This window comes from Saccostrea cucullata, unplaced genomic scaffold (assembly GCF_032062105.1).
Source record: "Saccostrea cucullata isolate Sc308-1 unplaced genomic scaffold, CSIRO_AGI_Scuc_v1 ctg769, whole genome shotgun sequence".
NCBI lineage: Eukaryota > Metazoa > Mollusca > Bivalvia > Ostreida > Ostreidae > Saccostrea > Saccostrea cuccullata.
This window is the reverse complement of record NW_026935864.1, coordinates 631,413-646,755: the sequence shown is the minus strand read 5'-3', so window position 1 is coordinate 646,755 and position 15,343 is coordinate 631,413. Positions and strand designations below refer to the sequence as shown.

General features: G+C 33.8%; 1 protein-coding gene across 1 annotated transcript; it reads right to left on the bottom strand.

The window, feature by feature from the left end:
• Positions 1–7,117: 7,117 nt before the first annotated feature.
• Positions 7,118–9,645, bottom strand: LOC134244101 (uncharacterized). The gene has a single exon (XM_062726378.1). It carries the CDS (start codon positions 9,546–9,548, stop codon positions 7,365–7,367), a length of 2,184 nt encoding a protein of 727 aa, XP_062582362.1. The 5' UTR covers positions 9,549–9,645; the 3' UTR covers positions 7,118–7,364.
• Between the last annotated feature and the right edge of the window lie 5,698 nt (positions 9,646–15,343).

Genomic DNA, 15,343 nt, shown 5'->3' with positions numbered 1-15,343 from the left:
TGCCATGTATTGTATCACCTTACGGCGCATGGATTATAACGTCAATGTGTCTAAATCGGCGTCACGTTTTATCTTTGCTGAAAATGAAGTTGGATGAGTCCGACTTAAATTTAGGAATTTCATTGATGAACATTTTTAGTTTCCATGAACGGTCGAAGAACCAGTTGGCACCCTCATGCGATCTTCTGAAGATTTATTAGTAAGTTACGGAAAATATTCTCACCATCATTCAACTAATAGAAAATCTCATATCGGGCGGTCTACTGTGATAGCGTCTTTTGCAATTACATTAGGAGTTTATCCTATGTTTTGTACTCCTCAGGGACTCGATCAAAAAAGACTTCGCTAAGAAAACTCCCATTTCATTTGTATACTTAAGATATGGTGATATTTAAAAAAAAAAATTCTTCTATGGTCAATTCAAGTCAAAAACCTTGGTGCGCCGTAGGTAAATACCCCGTGTACATTCAAGCATAATAAAATCTTTATTTTTGCCTATATTTTATCAAAATAATTATCATGCACTTAAATATGATGAATAAACATTTACTGAAATTTTCAGATTAGTGCGCCTTTTACTTTTCGAGATAAACGCTTTCTAATTGTTTTGAAAGAGCGTCAATATTCCATTCCACGACTGAATTCAGCATATTTTTAGAAACTTCATCCAAAGCTTCCACACGCTCACAGTGTCTATGCTGCGTTGCAAAGCAAACGCTGCAGCAAAGAGTTTCGTGATCTAAACAAAAAACTTCAACATATTTGCCTTGATGCAAATGGCAGGGTCCGTCTAGTTCCGGGAAATTAAATTGATCGTCTTTCCCATCAAGAGGTATCGCTAATATTTTGTGTTTTCGAAGTGAAGCAACTATTTGATGGAGATGTTTACAGGATCAATCCAATTAAAATTAGATCCTTTACGCTCCTTTATTTTGCTATGTCGCTGTACAGCGACATAGCAAAATAAAGGAGCGTAAAGGATCTAATTTTAATTAGATTAATTACAGGATGCACATATAGCCTCTGCACAGTCATGGCACCAGGACTCCGCCTTACTTTTCTTGTTATCACGTAGACAAATGGCACATAATTTATCTTTTTCTTTATCATTCGATTTCATTAAGGAGTTGATCAATATGTCGGTAGGAAAATGCTTTGCCCAGTCATCCACGGAAATCCCTGGTTCCGGTCGACCTGTCACGCGACGGCATAACGGGCATTAAAAGTCAAACTTCTCTGGATCTTTCCCAATGGCAGCCCTAGATATATAGGTCTGCAGGCATTGTTCACAAAAACTATGTAAACAAGGGAGGCATTTTGGTCTGGTTATTTTTTCCAAACAAACTGGACAACAGTAGACGGTACTTTTTTCTTTACATGTACCTTCGGCCATTATAATTCTCACTTTTGAAAGGGCGTTTGCCGACTAACCTATTTGTCGACGAAATGCATTATGGTAGCTTCGATAAATATATGAAAGCACATTTTGATTAAAAATGTAAAAAGGATTAAACATGCATTGTCAGGAACACTTCTGCCTTTTTTCATTTATGCCAATACAAATTATTATTAATTATTTTAAATAATTCGTCGATCATAAAATTTCATTTTTTTTATTAATTTTTTTTTTTATATTTGTAAAAAATTTCCGAAACTTACAATCACAACTTCTCTGGCCTTTCCGACTAGCGAAATAAACCTCGAATAATTTTAATTTGGGCTGTAATGCGTCATTTGATTGGACAAAAAATTTCAATAGTTCCAAAGACAGACGCGCGAGATTTAGATGCACTTATAGCTCCTGACCTTGGCGAAATTAACATTCCAGTAGAATTATCAAGATATTAAGTCAACTAACTTTCAAAGAATTATCACGGAGAAAACATAGAAATGGAAAATTAAATATTAATTAGAAATGATTTATTTTAAATTAACTGGTATATCCTGCGTATGAGCAGTTAACCTAGTTTACGACTAAATAACAACAGAATGTGTATATATTTTTCTTGGGATCAAATGACAAACATTGAAGTTTCTCTGCGTCTTTCTGTTGAAACCGATATACTGTGGACGTGGATTTATTGACGAGTTGAAAAATTGACGATTTTTTGTTTACAAAAATTGACGAGTGTTAATTTTGACGAAATAGTGAATCAAGATATGCATTTTTAATTTCACAAAGTAAAAAGAGAATTCCACAGTTACAGTAAGACCATCTACAGTGTGTAAGATTGTACAAACCCTATATGTGTGAAAGATACAATTACGGGTACATAAATTACTGTACCATTTTGTATTTTGTTTTCATTATAAGCGATCAATTGCCTAAGGTAACAAACCTGGTCAAGCAAGGCATGATAATTACGCTACTTTATGCATGCTAGTATTTGATATACTAGCTTAGATTCAATTCTTTTTAAAAAGTGTGATTATATATCACTATGTTTTCATAACTAATTACAAAGGAAATTAACAGTAACTTTGGTCTAGTTTTAATAGGGGAAAGCCGAGAAAATTAAGCGGTAAAATTGTAGAATGGTCAATGTCTCTTGTGATGCTATATATATGATGCGTAGTTTGACTAGTGTAAATTTTGACGAGAAAAGAAAAATCGTCAATATAGTCAAAATTAGCACATCGTCAAAATTTCCACGTTAACAGTATTTCCTCGCCAGTGATTGAGAAACAAACCATCTCATTATAATAGCAACCCGACAGAGCCATTACAGGACTAGTTTATGGATTCTCAAAGATGACCGTGTTAGTATCTGATACAAAGGGGGGGAATAAAAAGATTGTCACTTGGGTTTTGGAAAAATTCTATGGTGTTCCCCATCTACACCAAAAACGCAAAAGTCTTGCTTTAGATCTATTTCTCTAACACAAATAGCATTGATTGATTTTTTAAATGTTTTTTTTTAATCTTCAGCTTCCAATCTTTGGTCAAACAGTTGATGTACAGAGTGTCTTTGGTTGGTCCGAAACTTTAAAAGGGTTTTTCTGCTAATTCAAAGATGATTACATGGCATTGAAGTTCCATCGGAGGGGTTGTAGATTAAATATGAAATTATTAAATCTTAACCAAAAATTCGCACTTGTGTTGAGAAAAAAAGGATATGAATAAGGAATTGTGTTGCAGATCTTGCTTGTGTTAGTATGTACCAGAAACTTCGGGAAAAGGAAGAAAGATGCGCATGGTTTGTGACGACTTGGATTGCGGAAACTGACGACATTTACCGAAGCCAAAGCTAAGGTTATCTTTCTTGGATTAGCTTTATCCATCTCATCAACGTATGATTTATAACTCATAGTGAGTTAAGTTGGAATATCTTAATGTCTATGCTTTATGATTATTAAACCATTGTTAATTACAATACTCAGCAGCCACGTAGCATCGTTTTTGAAAGAGGCGGCAGCCAGAGAAAAAGAATACTAGTACCTTACCTGGAAAAGTTGACAAGCAAAAAACAGGAAAAAAAACAGTTGCCCAAAGTCGAAAATCCTATTTTCTCAAACAAAATGACTTCACCTTGTATTTTGGTCACACCCTAATTTTTTTTTCAATGCCAATTTTATTCTTTCCTTATATCACAAATTGGGGGAGGCCAACCTGCCTTTCAATATACATTTCCTACAGTATAACTAATGTTGGGAAAATAGTGGAGGGCCTCCCCGCCCCATTGCTACGTACCTGCTCAAAACCAAACTATGTTGTTTATTATCTTGATAAATTCTTGTTTGTCCTGAGACCGAGTGTTTCACAAGGATTACAACTTGCCGAAATACTTAAGTTATCTCGACGAGATTTTGGCGTCCTAACCAATGACAAAAACTTCACCTTGTATTTTGGTCACATCCTAATCCTCCAAGATGCTTTTACTTTAATATTGTTCCTAATTATTGCTTTGCTGGCGTATAACTTTAAAAATATCACGTTTCCATGAATATTCCTGTGTTAATTTAATATATTTGCATATCCACTGCACTCTCCCACTATGAATATGCAGTCATCAATTGCATTCATAGCACTATAGACGCAATTTCTTTTACTATGAGTGCAATTGCTCTATGACACTCGTGTTGGACATTTCTACTATACTTATACACCGTGTTGAGAAGTATATATATGAAATGTTTCATAAGAGGAATAAAAACAAGTTTTTAATAATATTCTTTGAAAAAAAAAGAAATTCAGAATATTTAAAATTGCTGATTTATATCTTTAAAATTTCAATTTTTGGTAAATGTATTTAATTGTAAAATAAAACTTTTTAAGAATTGTAGAGAACTGCCATATTCTTATTTTTTGTATCATGCGTATTTGAACAAAGAACGATAACTCTTCACACTTGGGTAATAACATTCAGAAAGGAAAAAAATCTTTAACTAGTAGATTTCAAGAATGATTTCAGCTAGTAAAAATAAATAGAAAAACTAAAAAAAAATATAGAATAGCATTCTGGAATAATAATCATTATAAAAGCATTCTCTTTTTTCATCATAGTGTGAAATTATTGATTTTCGTCAGAGGGTTTTAATAACGTTGATCGATGACGTCACAACTGCAACAAACAAAAATGTGACTGTGTTTGGAAGGGAAATACTTTATAAATATGTTTGTGATTTATTAGAGAAAAGGAGCATTAATCAGGTTTATTGGTTTTGAAGCTGTATGTTTTTCTTTACTGAAGACAAGAAGCTGCGTCCTTATGTAAGTCAGGATTTCCTCTGATATTCTTGAAAAAAAATCAAAGAATGCAAATATACATGTAAGTAATAAACAACGATTATTCAGTGAACATGGCATTATGAATAGCAATAGTTCTGCTGGCATATTTTCCATGATGCGCTAGAAAAAAAAAATATCAGAACTCTTTTTCAAAGTCAACCAATGCAAGTCTGGGGCTTCAATGTCTACCTTTAGAGAATAAGGTGTATTGACTGACTATGGAGTCGGCCAATGCCTACATTGACTGACTGGTGTGCAGTAGGCTAATGCCTGGATTGACTGACTGATGTGTAGTCGGCGAAGGTCTGCATTGACTGACTGATGTGCAGTCGGCCAATGCCTGCATTGCTTGACTGTGCAGTCGGTCAATTGACTGACTGATGTGCAGTTGGCCGATCCATGCATTGACTGACTGACTTTGAAGTCAACCAATGCTTGGAGTCAGTCCTTGCCTGACATTGATAGACATTATAATGCACAATTCCTGAGATGAGCCTGCATTCATACTGCATAGTAATAGAAATCCTACATTGAGGTATTGGGAAGTGTTAATTATCTGCATTCACATATAAATGTACAAATTCAGTAGCAATGCAACAATGCAGGTAATGAGATTTAAAATGGAAAAATAATTCTAGTGATATTAAAATATCTCTATCTAAATTTAACTTTATTTTGCTCAACTTTGAAAAGTAAAAGTTGATGCATAAGCCAATAAGAAACAAAGCTTTAAAAAGTTGCTGTTTTCATAAAAAAATTAATTGAAACATATCAAAATTTAGTTGAGACTCCATTTAATGTTTCACCTTTTGTGCAACATTTTTCCCTTGAAGGAATGAACTGCATGAACTTGAATCTACATTACTTGGGGTTATTTCTTATAATAATAATTCCTGGCTTTTCTATTCTTTATAAATAGATTTCGATCCTATGTATTATTAGGTGTTATAATTACTTTAAAACAGTTTTGCCCAACACTACCCCGTGGTCAAGCGGTCGCGACTTTACCAAAAGAAAAATGAGTCTACTCTATCATGATAATTTTACTTGAATATAAGATTATAAATGTTCCTCTTGCTTCCATGGCACCTGATCCCGCCTCTGATCCCACCTCTGATGTTTCGGAGGTCCGTGTTTGCTCTGCTCTTATTTTGTATTGTTTTATGGACTTTGAGATTGAATACTGTTCTTTATCTCCATATCCTTCTTGAAAAGAAGATATTGAAATAATAATAATATATCATATAAGATAAGATTATAAATTATTAAGATAGAATTGTCATTGTGTTTTAATTATGTCCATCTAGAAAGAGGGTGTGAACCTCTTCTGTATACATTAAAATTCTCTTTTACTTAAGGATGTTGTATCGACTAGTAGTTTAGCTAAAACTGTCGTACTTGATCTTAAGAATTTGAACTTGTGATAAGGTTATTTAACACCATACAAACAGAAATTAAATTGACAAACGGACACTGAACAGTTTTTTAACCTTTGTTGGCTCTCAGAAAAATTAAAGAAATATTATAGGGCTATTGAACTTAAAATATTGGTGAATATTGGCACGAGTTGGCTGTTCAAATGCTTGTGAGTGCATTTGAACAGCCAACGAGTGCCAATAATCACCAATATAAACTCAACAACTCCTTTATTATATACATATAGCTAAAACATTTCTACATAATTTATACTAACTATTCCAATTAGAAAAAAATCAAATTAATGATTTTCTAGTATCGGTATTCAAATTAACGTCTCTTCAGTTAGAGTTCAATATCGCAGCATTCCGAAGACCCTACCGAGCGATATGATTTTTTGCTAATTAAGGTTTTAATGGGTCTATTACGTACTAAATTTTAAATAAACATTTCCTTTTGTGTGACAAAATAAATGCCACTTCATTTCGTTAATTTAGCTCCGAGAATTTGACCAGACGACTTTTTTTGTTTACAACGGGGCGTTTGATATTGAACGCTCGTATTCGGAATGTTTCGGACATACTCGTATACGTAATACAAACTCAGCGTTCCATAAAACGTTAAGATTGGCAATGCTATAATTCTCTGGACTTTGGTAGTATTTTATTAGATACTTGTGCTATATACATTTATTAGCTATATAATAAGGCTTAATATTATATTTATGTCATTTTAGTAACCCAATCCTTATATTAACCTGAAACATAAATGATTACTTAAAATCAAACATATTATATATCTTCAAACTGAAAAAGTGCCAATTTAAAACTGAATTTATAAGTAAACAGGCAAGTAAAGGTACTCTAGTCGTTTATAACATATAATTTTAAAGTTATTTTAAAGTGATTTTTTCTATTTATATCATGATTGATTTTACATTTAACAATGTTTAAAACCATTGATAAATCAGTGTTATAAATTATGTTTTGTTGTCAAGCGAGTATGTTATCTATAAACCTCTTTATATTTGAATGACGGATCTTTTAACGCATAACAATGTGTTGCGATAATGACAACTGTGTACCTTGCATTCATATCTTAAGTTTATACTCAATTTGTACGATTGGAAAATTAGCAAATAAAAAACAAATCAAACACGTGATGTACATGGACACTGTAGTGCAAATTGTTTGTTTTAGCACATTTTCATGAAGGATTATCAGCTAAGTTTATAGATAGTACACTTTGTTCCATCAGAAATGAGAAATTCGTTATAACAAGGATTAAACGCCAAATAGCGGGCACCTGGATAATTTGAAAGGAGGCACTGGCTGTTATTTCCATCCTTGAAAATGCAGAAAACTCCGCCACTTTGTAAATGTTCCTTTATTGGTCTTCCACATCTGCCATCTCGGCAGGGCTCATATAAATCCTGGTTACATCTTCCACAAATTATATTTTCTCTCAATAAAGTATCTAGCTCTCTTCCTTCAGCGTAATTATGAAGACCACATTTTCTGCAATACATATGCAAACGATCGCATTTCGCTATTCGAGGCATTGAACACACAGCATAAATATTATTTTTGTAATCAAATGCAAGGAATTTTGGGTTCTTCATGTTAGCGTTCTCATAAAGAAATATGTCGTTCCCAGCCGTAGAATAACAACCTACCCCATCTCCTTCTACAAATGCAATTCGTTCGTATGTTTTCGAAATACTCATTATTGCGTTACTATCTGTCCTTGGGATAGTATGAATTACTGACAAAGCGGGAGAAAGGGCAAAGATCACCACATTGCTCTGAGATGCGATGATAATTCTATTTTGTGTTTCGTCAACACTAAACATATCAAACTCCTGCTTTAAGTCAACCTCTCCGTTACAAATAAAATTTATAGTATTGTACTTCTTCCTTATCTGTAATTTCTGTATTGTAGAATGACATCCAACGTACAAAACATTTTGTGTTGACCCTGTCCATAGATAAGGTTGTCCTTTTAATTCCAAAGACGAAACACATGAGTGTAACGAACCATCAAGATTATGGAATGATAGAACGTTCGACGATGAAGCAAATGCCAAGGTGTCATTATCTATAAATACGCTCTGCTCTGCAAGAAACGGTAGTTCAAACTCTCCTTTTTTCTCAATATTCAGTGCCTCGGATTCGGACAAATTTTCAAAAACCATCGATGGCTGTATCTTTCTAACTATTTCAAATATCTGAAATGATGACATATGCAATGACAAATTCCAGAGAGTGGCTGTCGGTTTTACAATGACCCTAAATTCATCAATCTTATCATTTTCACAAAATTGTTTTAATATTGTCGTATGATCATGTTTATAATCGTATTCTTTGTCTTCGGGATTTCTGATCTTGAGTTGATTAAACTGGTCTTCGATATCTCTTTTAATTTTCACGGAAGAGAGAAATATTTGTGTTGAGGTACCTTTATCCTTAACTGCAGAAAGAAGTGCTTCTCCATTATTGACTATCAGGAGGTATTGTTTTATATCTAAGACACACTGCTTCATCTCCTCTTCTATATCTTCATGCTTTTTCATGAAAGTTTTTCGAAATTGTTGCTCCAGTTCGTCGAGTCTAGTTTTAATTTTTGCAATTTCGTTGGAAACATTTTTTAGGATATCTTCATTTTGTGCACCAAGGAGCATAATTGTTTTTTCTTTGTGCTTTAAAACTTCCTTTGTTATCTTTGATATTGCAGACAGAACTTCTAAGTTCGACTCCACGACTTCTTTAGGTATTATTTCACCAACATCAGACACAGTTTCTACATGTTCACATTGCCTGTGCTGTGTTGCAACACACAAACAGCAACAAAGTTTTTCATGATCCAAGCAACAAACTTCAACACATTTACCTTCATGCAAATGACAAGGTTCATCTAATTCCGGAAAAGTAAACTTGTCATCTTTGCCTTCAAAACTTAGTGCCGAGATTTTGTGATTTTGAAGAGATCCGATAATTTGATGAAAACGTTTACAAGAAACACAAATAGCCTCTGCACAGTCATAACACCATGACTCCGCCTTACTTTTTTTGTCGTCTCGCAAACAAATGGCACACAATTTTTCCTCCGATTTTTCCGCACTTGAACGTGTCAGTGAGTTGACCAATATGTTGGTTGGAAAATATTTAGCCCATTCGTCCACATCAATCCATGGTTCTGGTCGATTTGTAACTCGACGACACACAGGGCATTCAAAGTCAAACTTCTCTGGATCTTTCCCAATGGCAGCCCTAGATATAAAAGTCTGCAGGCATTTTTCACAAAAAGTATGAGAACAAGGCAAGCGTTTTGGTCTGATAATCTTTTCCAAACAAATCGGACAACTGTAAATTGTGGGATTTAATTTAGTTGCTCCCTCCGCCATTTTGACTGTTACGATTCAAGGTTACAGTATCGGTTTGGAAAAGAATGGTGGCACATTGGAACAAAAAATGATTGCATCTTTTAATTCTGTCAGTCGTTCCGTCAACAACGTTCAAAGAGTTAATCTTTTCCACGTGCTTCATTTTCAAGTTATTCAAATTCTAACAATAATCTCACTGACTTATAAAAGTTTTTGTAATGTTTCCTTTTTTATAGAAAGTTTTTTCTCCATATTCTAATGTTAATAAATTAATTGATCTGAAAAAATCCCCAGATAACACATCTTGATTTGTTTTCCCCATACAACAAATAGTATTTATATTTAAATATAATGTTCTCAACTTTATCAATTAAATATAAGTAATTTGCAATACTAATACTGCAGTTACTTATAAGCATCTATAAATAGATATTAAATGACTTTGTCCTCAAACTCGAGAAATCCAAAATTCCATGATTTAATAGTCTTCATTAAAAAAAAATAATGAGTTTAACGTACATGTAGAATGAAATATTCAATTGATAAAAAAATCTAAGAAAGTGCATTTCATTTTTTTAAAAAAAACTTTCAGCTGGTTGTTTAATTAAATAAGAAAGTCTTTTGTATACCGGTTTTAACATAACACCTAATCCCACCTCAGATGTTGTGGATGTCTGTGTGTGCTCTGCTCCTATTCTGTATTGTTGAATGGAATTTTGAGCTTGAATGCCGTTCGTTAATTCTCCATATATTTCACCTTAAAAATCGAGATTCATGACATTTTTAAAACTGCTACTGTTCCTTTTGCAAACATTTCACATTATCAAAATATGCGAGATCCAGTGTCAGGATAAGCAGGATATCAGGATAAGCGTTAGCATGCTCCAGAACACCCAGTATTTGCAAACGCTTATTGACAACCGCAGCCACATATCTTGCAATAGTTTGCTCAAGTATGAGGCATCGTTTTGGTATTTACTGCCAAAAAGTGATCTATCATCTATTCGTACTGGTGAAGATGGATATTGAGATAACGAACAGTAATCAATCTCAAATTCCATAAAACAATACAAAATAGGAGCAAAGCAAACAAGGACCTCCGAAATATCAGAGGTGCGATCAGGTGCCATGGAGGAGTGAGCATCCCCTGCTGACCGGTCACACCCGCCGTGTGCTCCTTGTCATGATCAGGAAATAACGGAAAAATCCTTCGTCAATTCACTGTATAAATAATGGACTTACTATAAGTATGAAAAAGGTCAGTCAGCATTTGACTCAATGATAAATTGTATTTGCTGACAGGGTCTTTATATCGACCATAGAACTTACGAAATGATGACTTTAAACGAAATGGCTGATATTCTTTTTTCATCAACTTGCTTGTCAATAATTTACCTCCTTTTATCAATTATTCATACGTAGAGCAAGCTCTTGTGTATCGAATCAACTGAGATATATACACTCCGTATGCAGGTGACAAAGGTATATTGCTGCATAAGTAAGGGAAAATGACGATAGAAAAGTTAAAATTCGTCACGTTTATCATATAGCTTTGTTGTTAGATTACCATTAATGTCTTTTTCAAGTTAAATATCCAAGTTTGAAATAGATGTGTCAGACTCTGTGGTATTTTCATCTCTTTAATTTGCCAGAAAAATATTTCCACTCTTCTGTCACCGTGTGAAATGTACCCAAAGGAACACCTTCTCCCCTTCCATGTCTGTTGAGTGACTCTTACAAGAACAATGAAAGTGACTTTGTGTTTATTTAATTAATCCATTAATTGATATCTATTTGTATTTTTCTCTCTTTCATTATTTTTCTATTGATAAAATATTAATTTGTATTTTTATATTAATTTTCATGCGAGTATATTCGGCAGTTGGAGAGTGACAGTCAAGCACTCGGACCACCGACTCCAGATCTGGTAGATTTTGTTAAGTTTTAGGATCTTTAATAATTTGTAAAACGAAAACCCATTCCTGTGAATAAATGTCTGAATATTTATATTGTAATAATACTAACAAGCTAATTCAGAGAATTTTTGTCCCCCGCTTAGGGAAAAAGTAAACCATGCGCAGTTCGGGGGGAGGGGGGGGGGTCGATCCCCCTGACTGAATTTGTGGAATTATTAAATGTATACTTAAGAAAATAAAATATGCCAATATGGATATAAAGATTTGATTGCTTATTCTTTATTATGTGTATAGAAGATTCTTATATATGGAGTATTTATCATGATGATTTTATGAGTTTGTACAAGCCAGACCTAATAAATTTTTCATTTCATATACTGAATACTATCATTAAGTATGAAAAAATATTTTGGAAAAAAAGATAGTGGATCATCCGGGATTCGAACCCATGTCACATGTGAAGCGAGAGACATACCACATGACCACGGAAACGCTTGCAACCGCCATAAATTATATGCAGAAATGAAGTCACATACATGTATATATTCACGTTCGATATACTAAATTTCACACAATGAATGGTGTCTAATTTGGCCTTTATTAAACAGTTCTAATAGTTGTAATAAGAATATAAAGTTTGCCGAGAACCTGTTTTATACGGAATAACTCTCCTCTTGCCCCTGTGCTAAAAATAGCGACATGTAAAAAATACAATAAATAAAATAATAATAAAACAAACGGGGCGGGACACTTTGAGAGAGAAGAGAGAGCTCCAAGGGAGTTTTGGTATAAAATTACATGTGCATTGCAAAAGCTCAAAATCTTCTTGGAATATCGCCCGGAAACGATAGTGTTACAAACAGACAGAATATAAAAAATTTACGACCTTGAACTTTGACCTTTTGACCTCAATCAATAGGGGTCTTCCTTAGCCCACAGTGAGTTGTTCTGAAAAATTTCATTGAAAAAGTTCAAAGGGTTCCCGAGATATTGCGCGGAAACGAAAGTGTTATAACGGACAGAATATGCAATTTTTTTTACCTTTGACCTCAAAATCAACAGGTTTCTTCTTTAGTCCATAGTGAGTTGCTATGCAAAATTTCAATTCGAAAGCTCAAGGAATTCTCGAGATATCGTGTGGAAACGAAAGCGTTACAGACAGACAGAATGACAGATAGATCCAAATTAATATCCCCAACTGTTCAAGCGGGGGACAATAATTTTCATTTTATTTACGTCATATATTTAAGTATAAATAATTCAGTGTCTCTGGGGCACAAAAAACCGCCTAAGACCAAACTTTAATCTGCTTTTAACTTTTTTATCTGCATTAGATTGAAGATAAATTTTTAACTTTATAAAAAGAATGTTGAAAGATATTTTCATGATAGGAATCTTAAATTTAATCATTAATTTTGCAAAATTTTGACATCAACCAAAGTTTTTCGTCTTACATGTAGTCGTAAATTCTATTGTAAAACGGGTCTAAGGATATCAACATGAACATTTTCGACGACATATTTATTTCTAAACACTAGTTCTATAACTCTAAACAGGTTTGATAGTCAAACTATAGGCAAAAGTCATATTTACATATTGAAAAGCTTCTCTAAGTTCAAACGTAAAAAAATTACTTTATCTACAACAATTTAAACAAGATGTGCTTGTGAAACACTATGCGCCCGGCGGCAACAAATTAAAAAAACGTATTTTAAGCATAACGGCTAAAGTGAAGGTCACAAGGTCATTGACCTTGGTGTCATTTGAAAGATCTTAATTAGTGAAGTATGCATACTAAATATAAAGTCTCTATCTTTCATGGCTCAAAAGTTATGGTGAAGGTTCAAAAAACTATTTTTAGCATATAAGACACAGTGAAGGTCACAAGGTCATTGGCCTTGGTGTTGTGTGAAAGGGCTTTATAAGTGGAGTATGCATGTCGAATATTAAGTCTCTATCTTTCTTCGTTCAAAAGTTATGGCGAAGGTTAAAGTTTGCTGTCAAAAACGCTATATTTAGCATATAGGCCACAGTCAAGGTCACATTGTTCATGGTGTCTTTTTAAAAAGCTTAATAAGTGTTGTATGTATACCAAATGTGAAGTCTCTATCTTTTATGGCTCAAAAGTTATGGCAAAGGTTAAAGTTTGCAAAAAAGCTTCTATTTTTAGCATATAGGTCACAGTCAAGGTCACAAGGTCATTGACCTTGGTGTCATTTGAAAGAACTTCATTTGTGAAGTAGGCATGCCAAATATAAAGTCTCTAACATTCATGGTTCAAAAGTTATAGCGAAGGTTAAAGTTTGCAGACAACCAGGCGAACAGACAAACAGACAGACAAACAGGACAAACAAAAAATCTTTCGATCCGGGCGCATAAAAATGTTATTGTAGTTTTAAAGTGATTGTTATTTCAAAATAAAGTGTGCATATAATAAAAAGATCACTAAATATTTAATGTTACAGCCCTTATGTACAGATAAATTTTTTATTAAAAAAAATGAATCTCAGCTATGAAGCGTGTAGATAGTACTCCTCCATGGACAATAAAACATTCATCATATACTTGAATGAAAAACATGAAAATGGCTTGGGTCAATCTGAAATAAAACATCGACAACTACTACCGTCATGCTCAATATGAAGAACATTTTTCAAATGTGCGTTTGCTTGTTCTCCACAATTTTTACAATTGCCATAAAAATATTGGCCACTTTTGTCACAAACGGCGCCTTTGTCCGATAAAGAATAACTTTACACACTTGTATTATAGTTCTTTTATTACATGTACTTCCTATGCGCCTACAACTCCCACATGGTGCAGCAAAGTTTTCACACTTTGGATTTTTCCATTGCAAGGAGTATACATTATTCTGGGGGTCAAATGACAAATAGTTAAAATTTTCTTCATCTTTCTGTTGATAGCAAAATATTTTTTTTCCAGTCATTGAAAAACAAACCACCTCATTATTCCCTGTCAGAATAGCAATCCGGTCACAGGTCCTCAACAGAGCCATTACATGACCCGTTTGTGGTTTCTGGAAAGCGATTGTGTTAATAACTGATGAGACTGGGGAGAGTAAAAAGATTGTCAACTGGGTTGTTGATGCTATTACAATTCTGTTATGCTCCTCATCTACACCAAAAACGCAAAAGCTTCAGATCTATTTCTCTGACACAAGAAGCAATGGTTGATTTTTTATGGTTTTCATCTTCAACTTCCAAATTTTGGTCAAACTGCTTATGTGCAGAGTGTCTCTGGTTGGCCCGGAACTTAAAAAGGGCTTTCCTGCTGTTTTCCATGGAGGATAACATGGCATTGAAGTTCCATCGGATGGGTTGTAGAATAGCAGAGAATTTGACGACGAGACCATTGCAAATGTTTCACTGTTTATAAATATTCCTTGTTGTTCTGGAGTTGGGAGCTTTCTTCACTGCTTTAAGAGATAACGGGTTTTGTAAATTCTCAAAACTTGCTGCAGTCTTGTCTTTATCCATGTTCTCGAAGACCGGGAAGGCTGAAAATACTTTGAAAAATTCCAAATATTCCCTGATTGTCTTGTTGGAAACTTGACCTCGTCTATTTTATCATGTTCGTATATCTGTTGTAGTATTGTTGTGTGATCATGTTCATAAGCATACTCTTCATTTCTGGTTTTGTAATGTTCACACTGTTCATCTACATCTCTTAATATCTTTAATGAGTACAGAAACGTTTGCTTACTCGAGTCTCTTTTTTTGAACTGCAAAAAGAAGGGTCCTTCCGTTTTTGACAGTTAAAAGGTACTGCTTCATGTCAAAAATGCATTGTTTGACTTTTTTTTCAATATCTTCATGCTTCTTCAAGAAGGTTTTTTCAAACTGTTGCTGAAAGTCATCAAGTTTAGTTTTGATATTCGCA

What these genes read in the sequence shown, in the direction of transcription:
- LOC134244101 (XM_062726378.1), bottom strand. Translation starts at nt 9,548, where the DNA reads ATGGCGGAGGGAGCAACTAAATTAAATCCCACAATTTACAGTTGTCCG.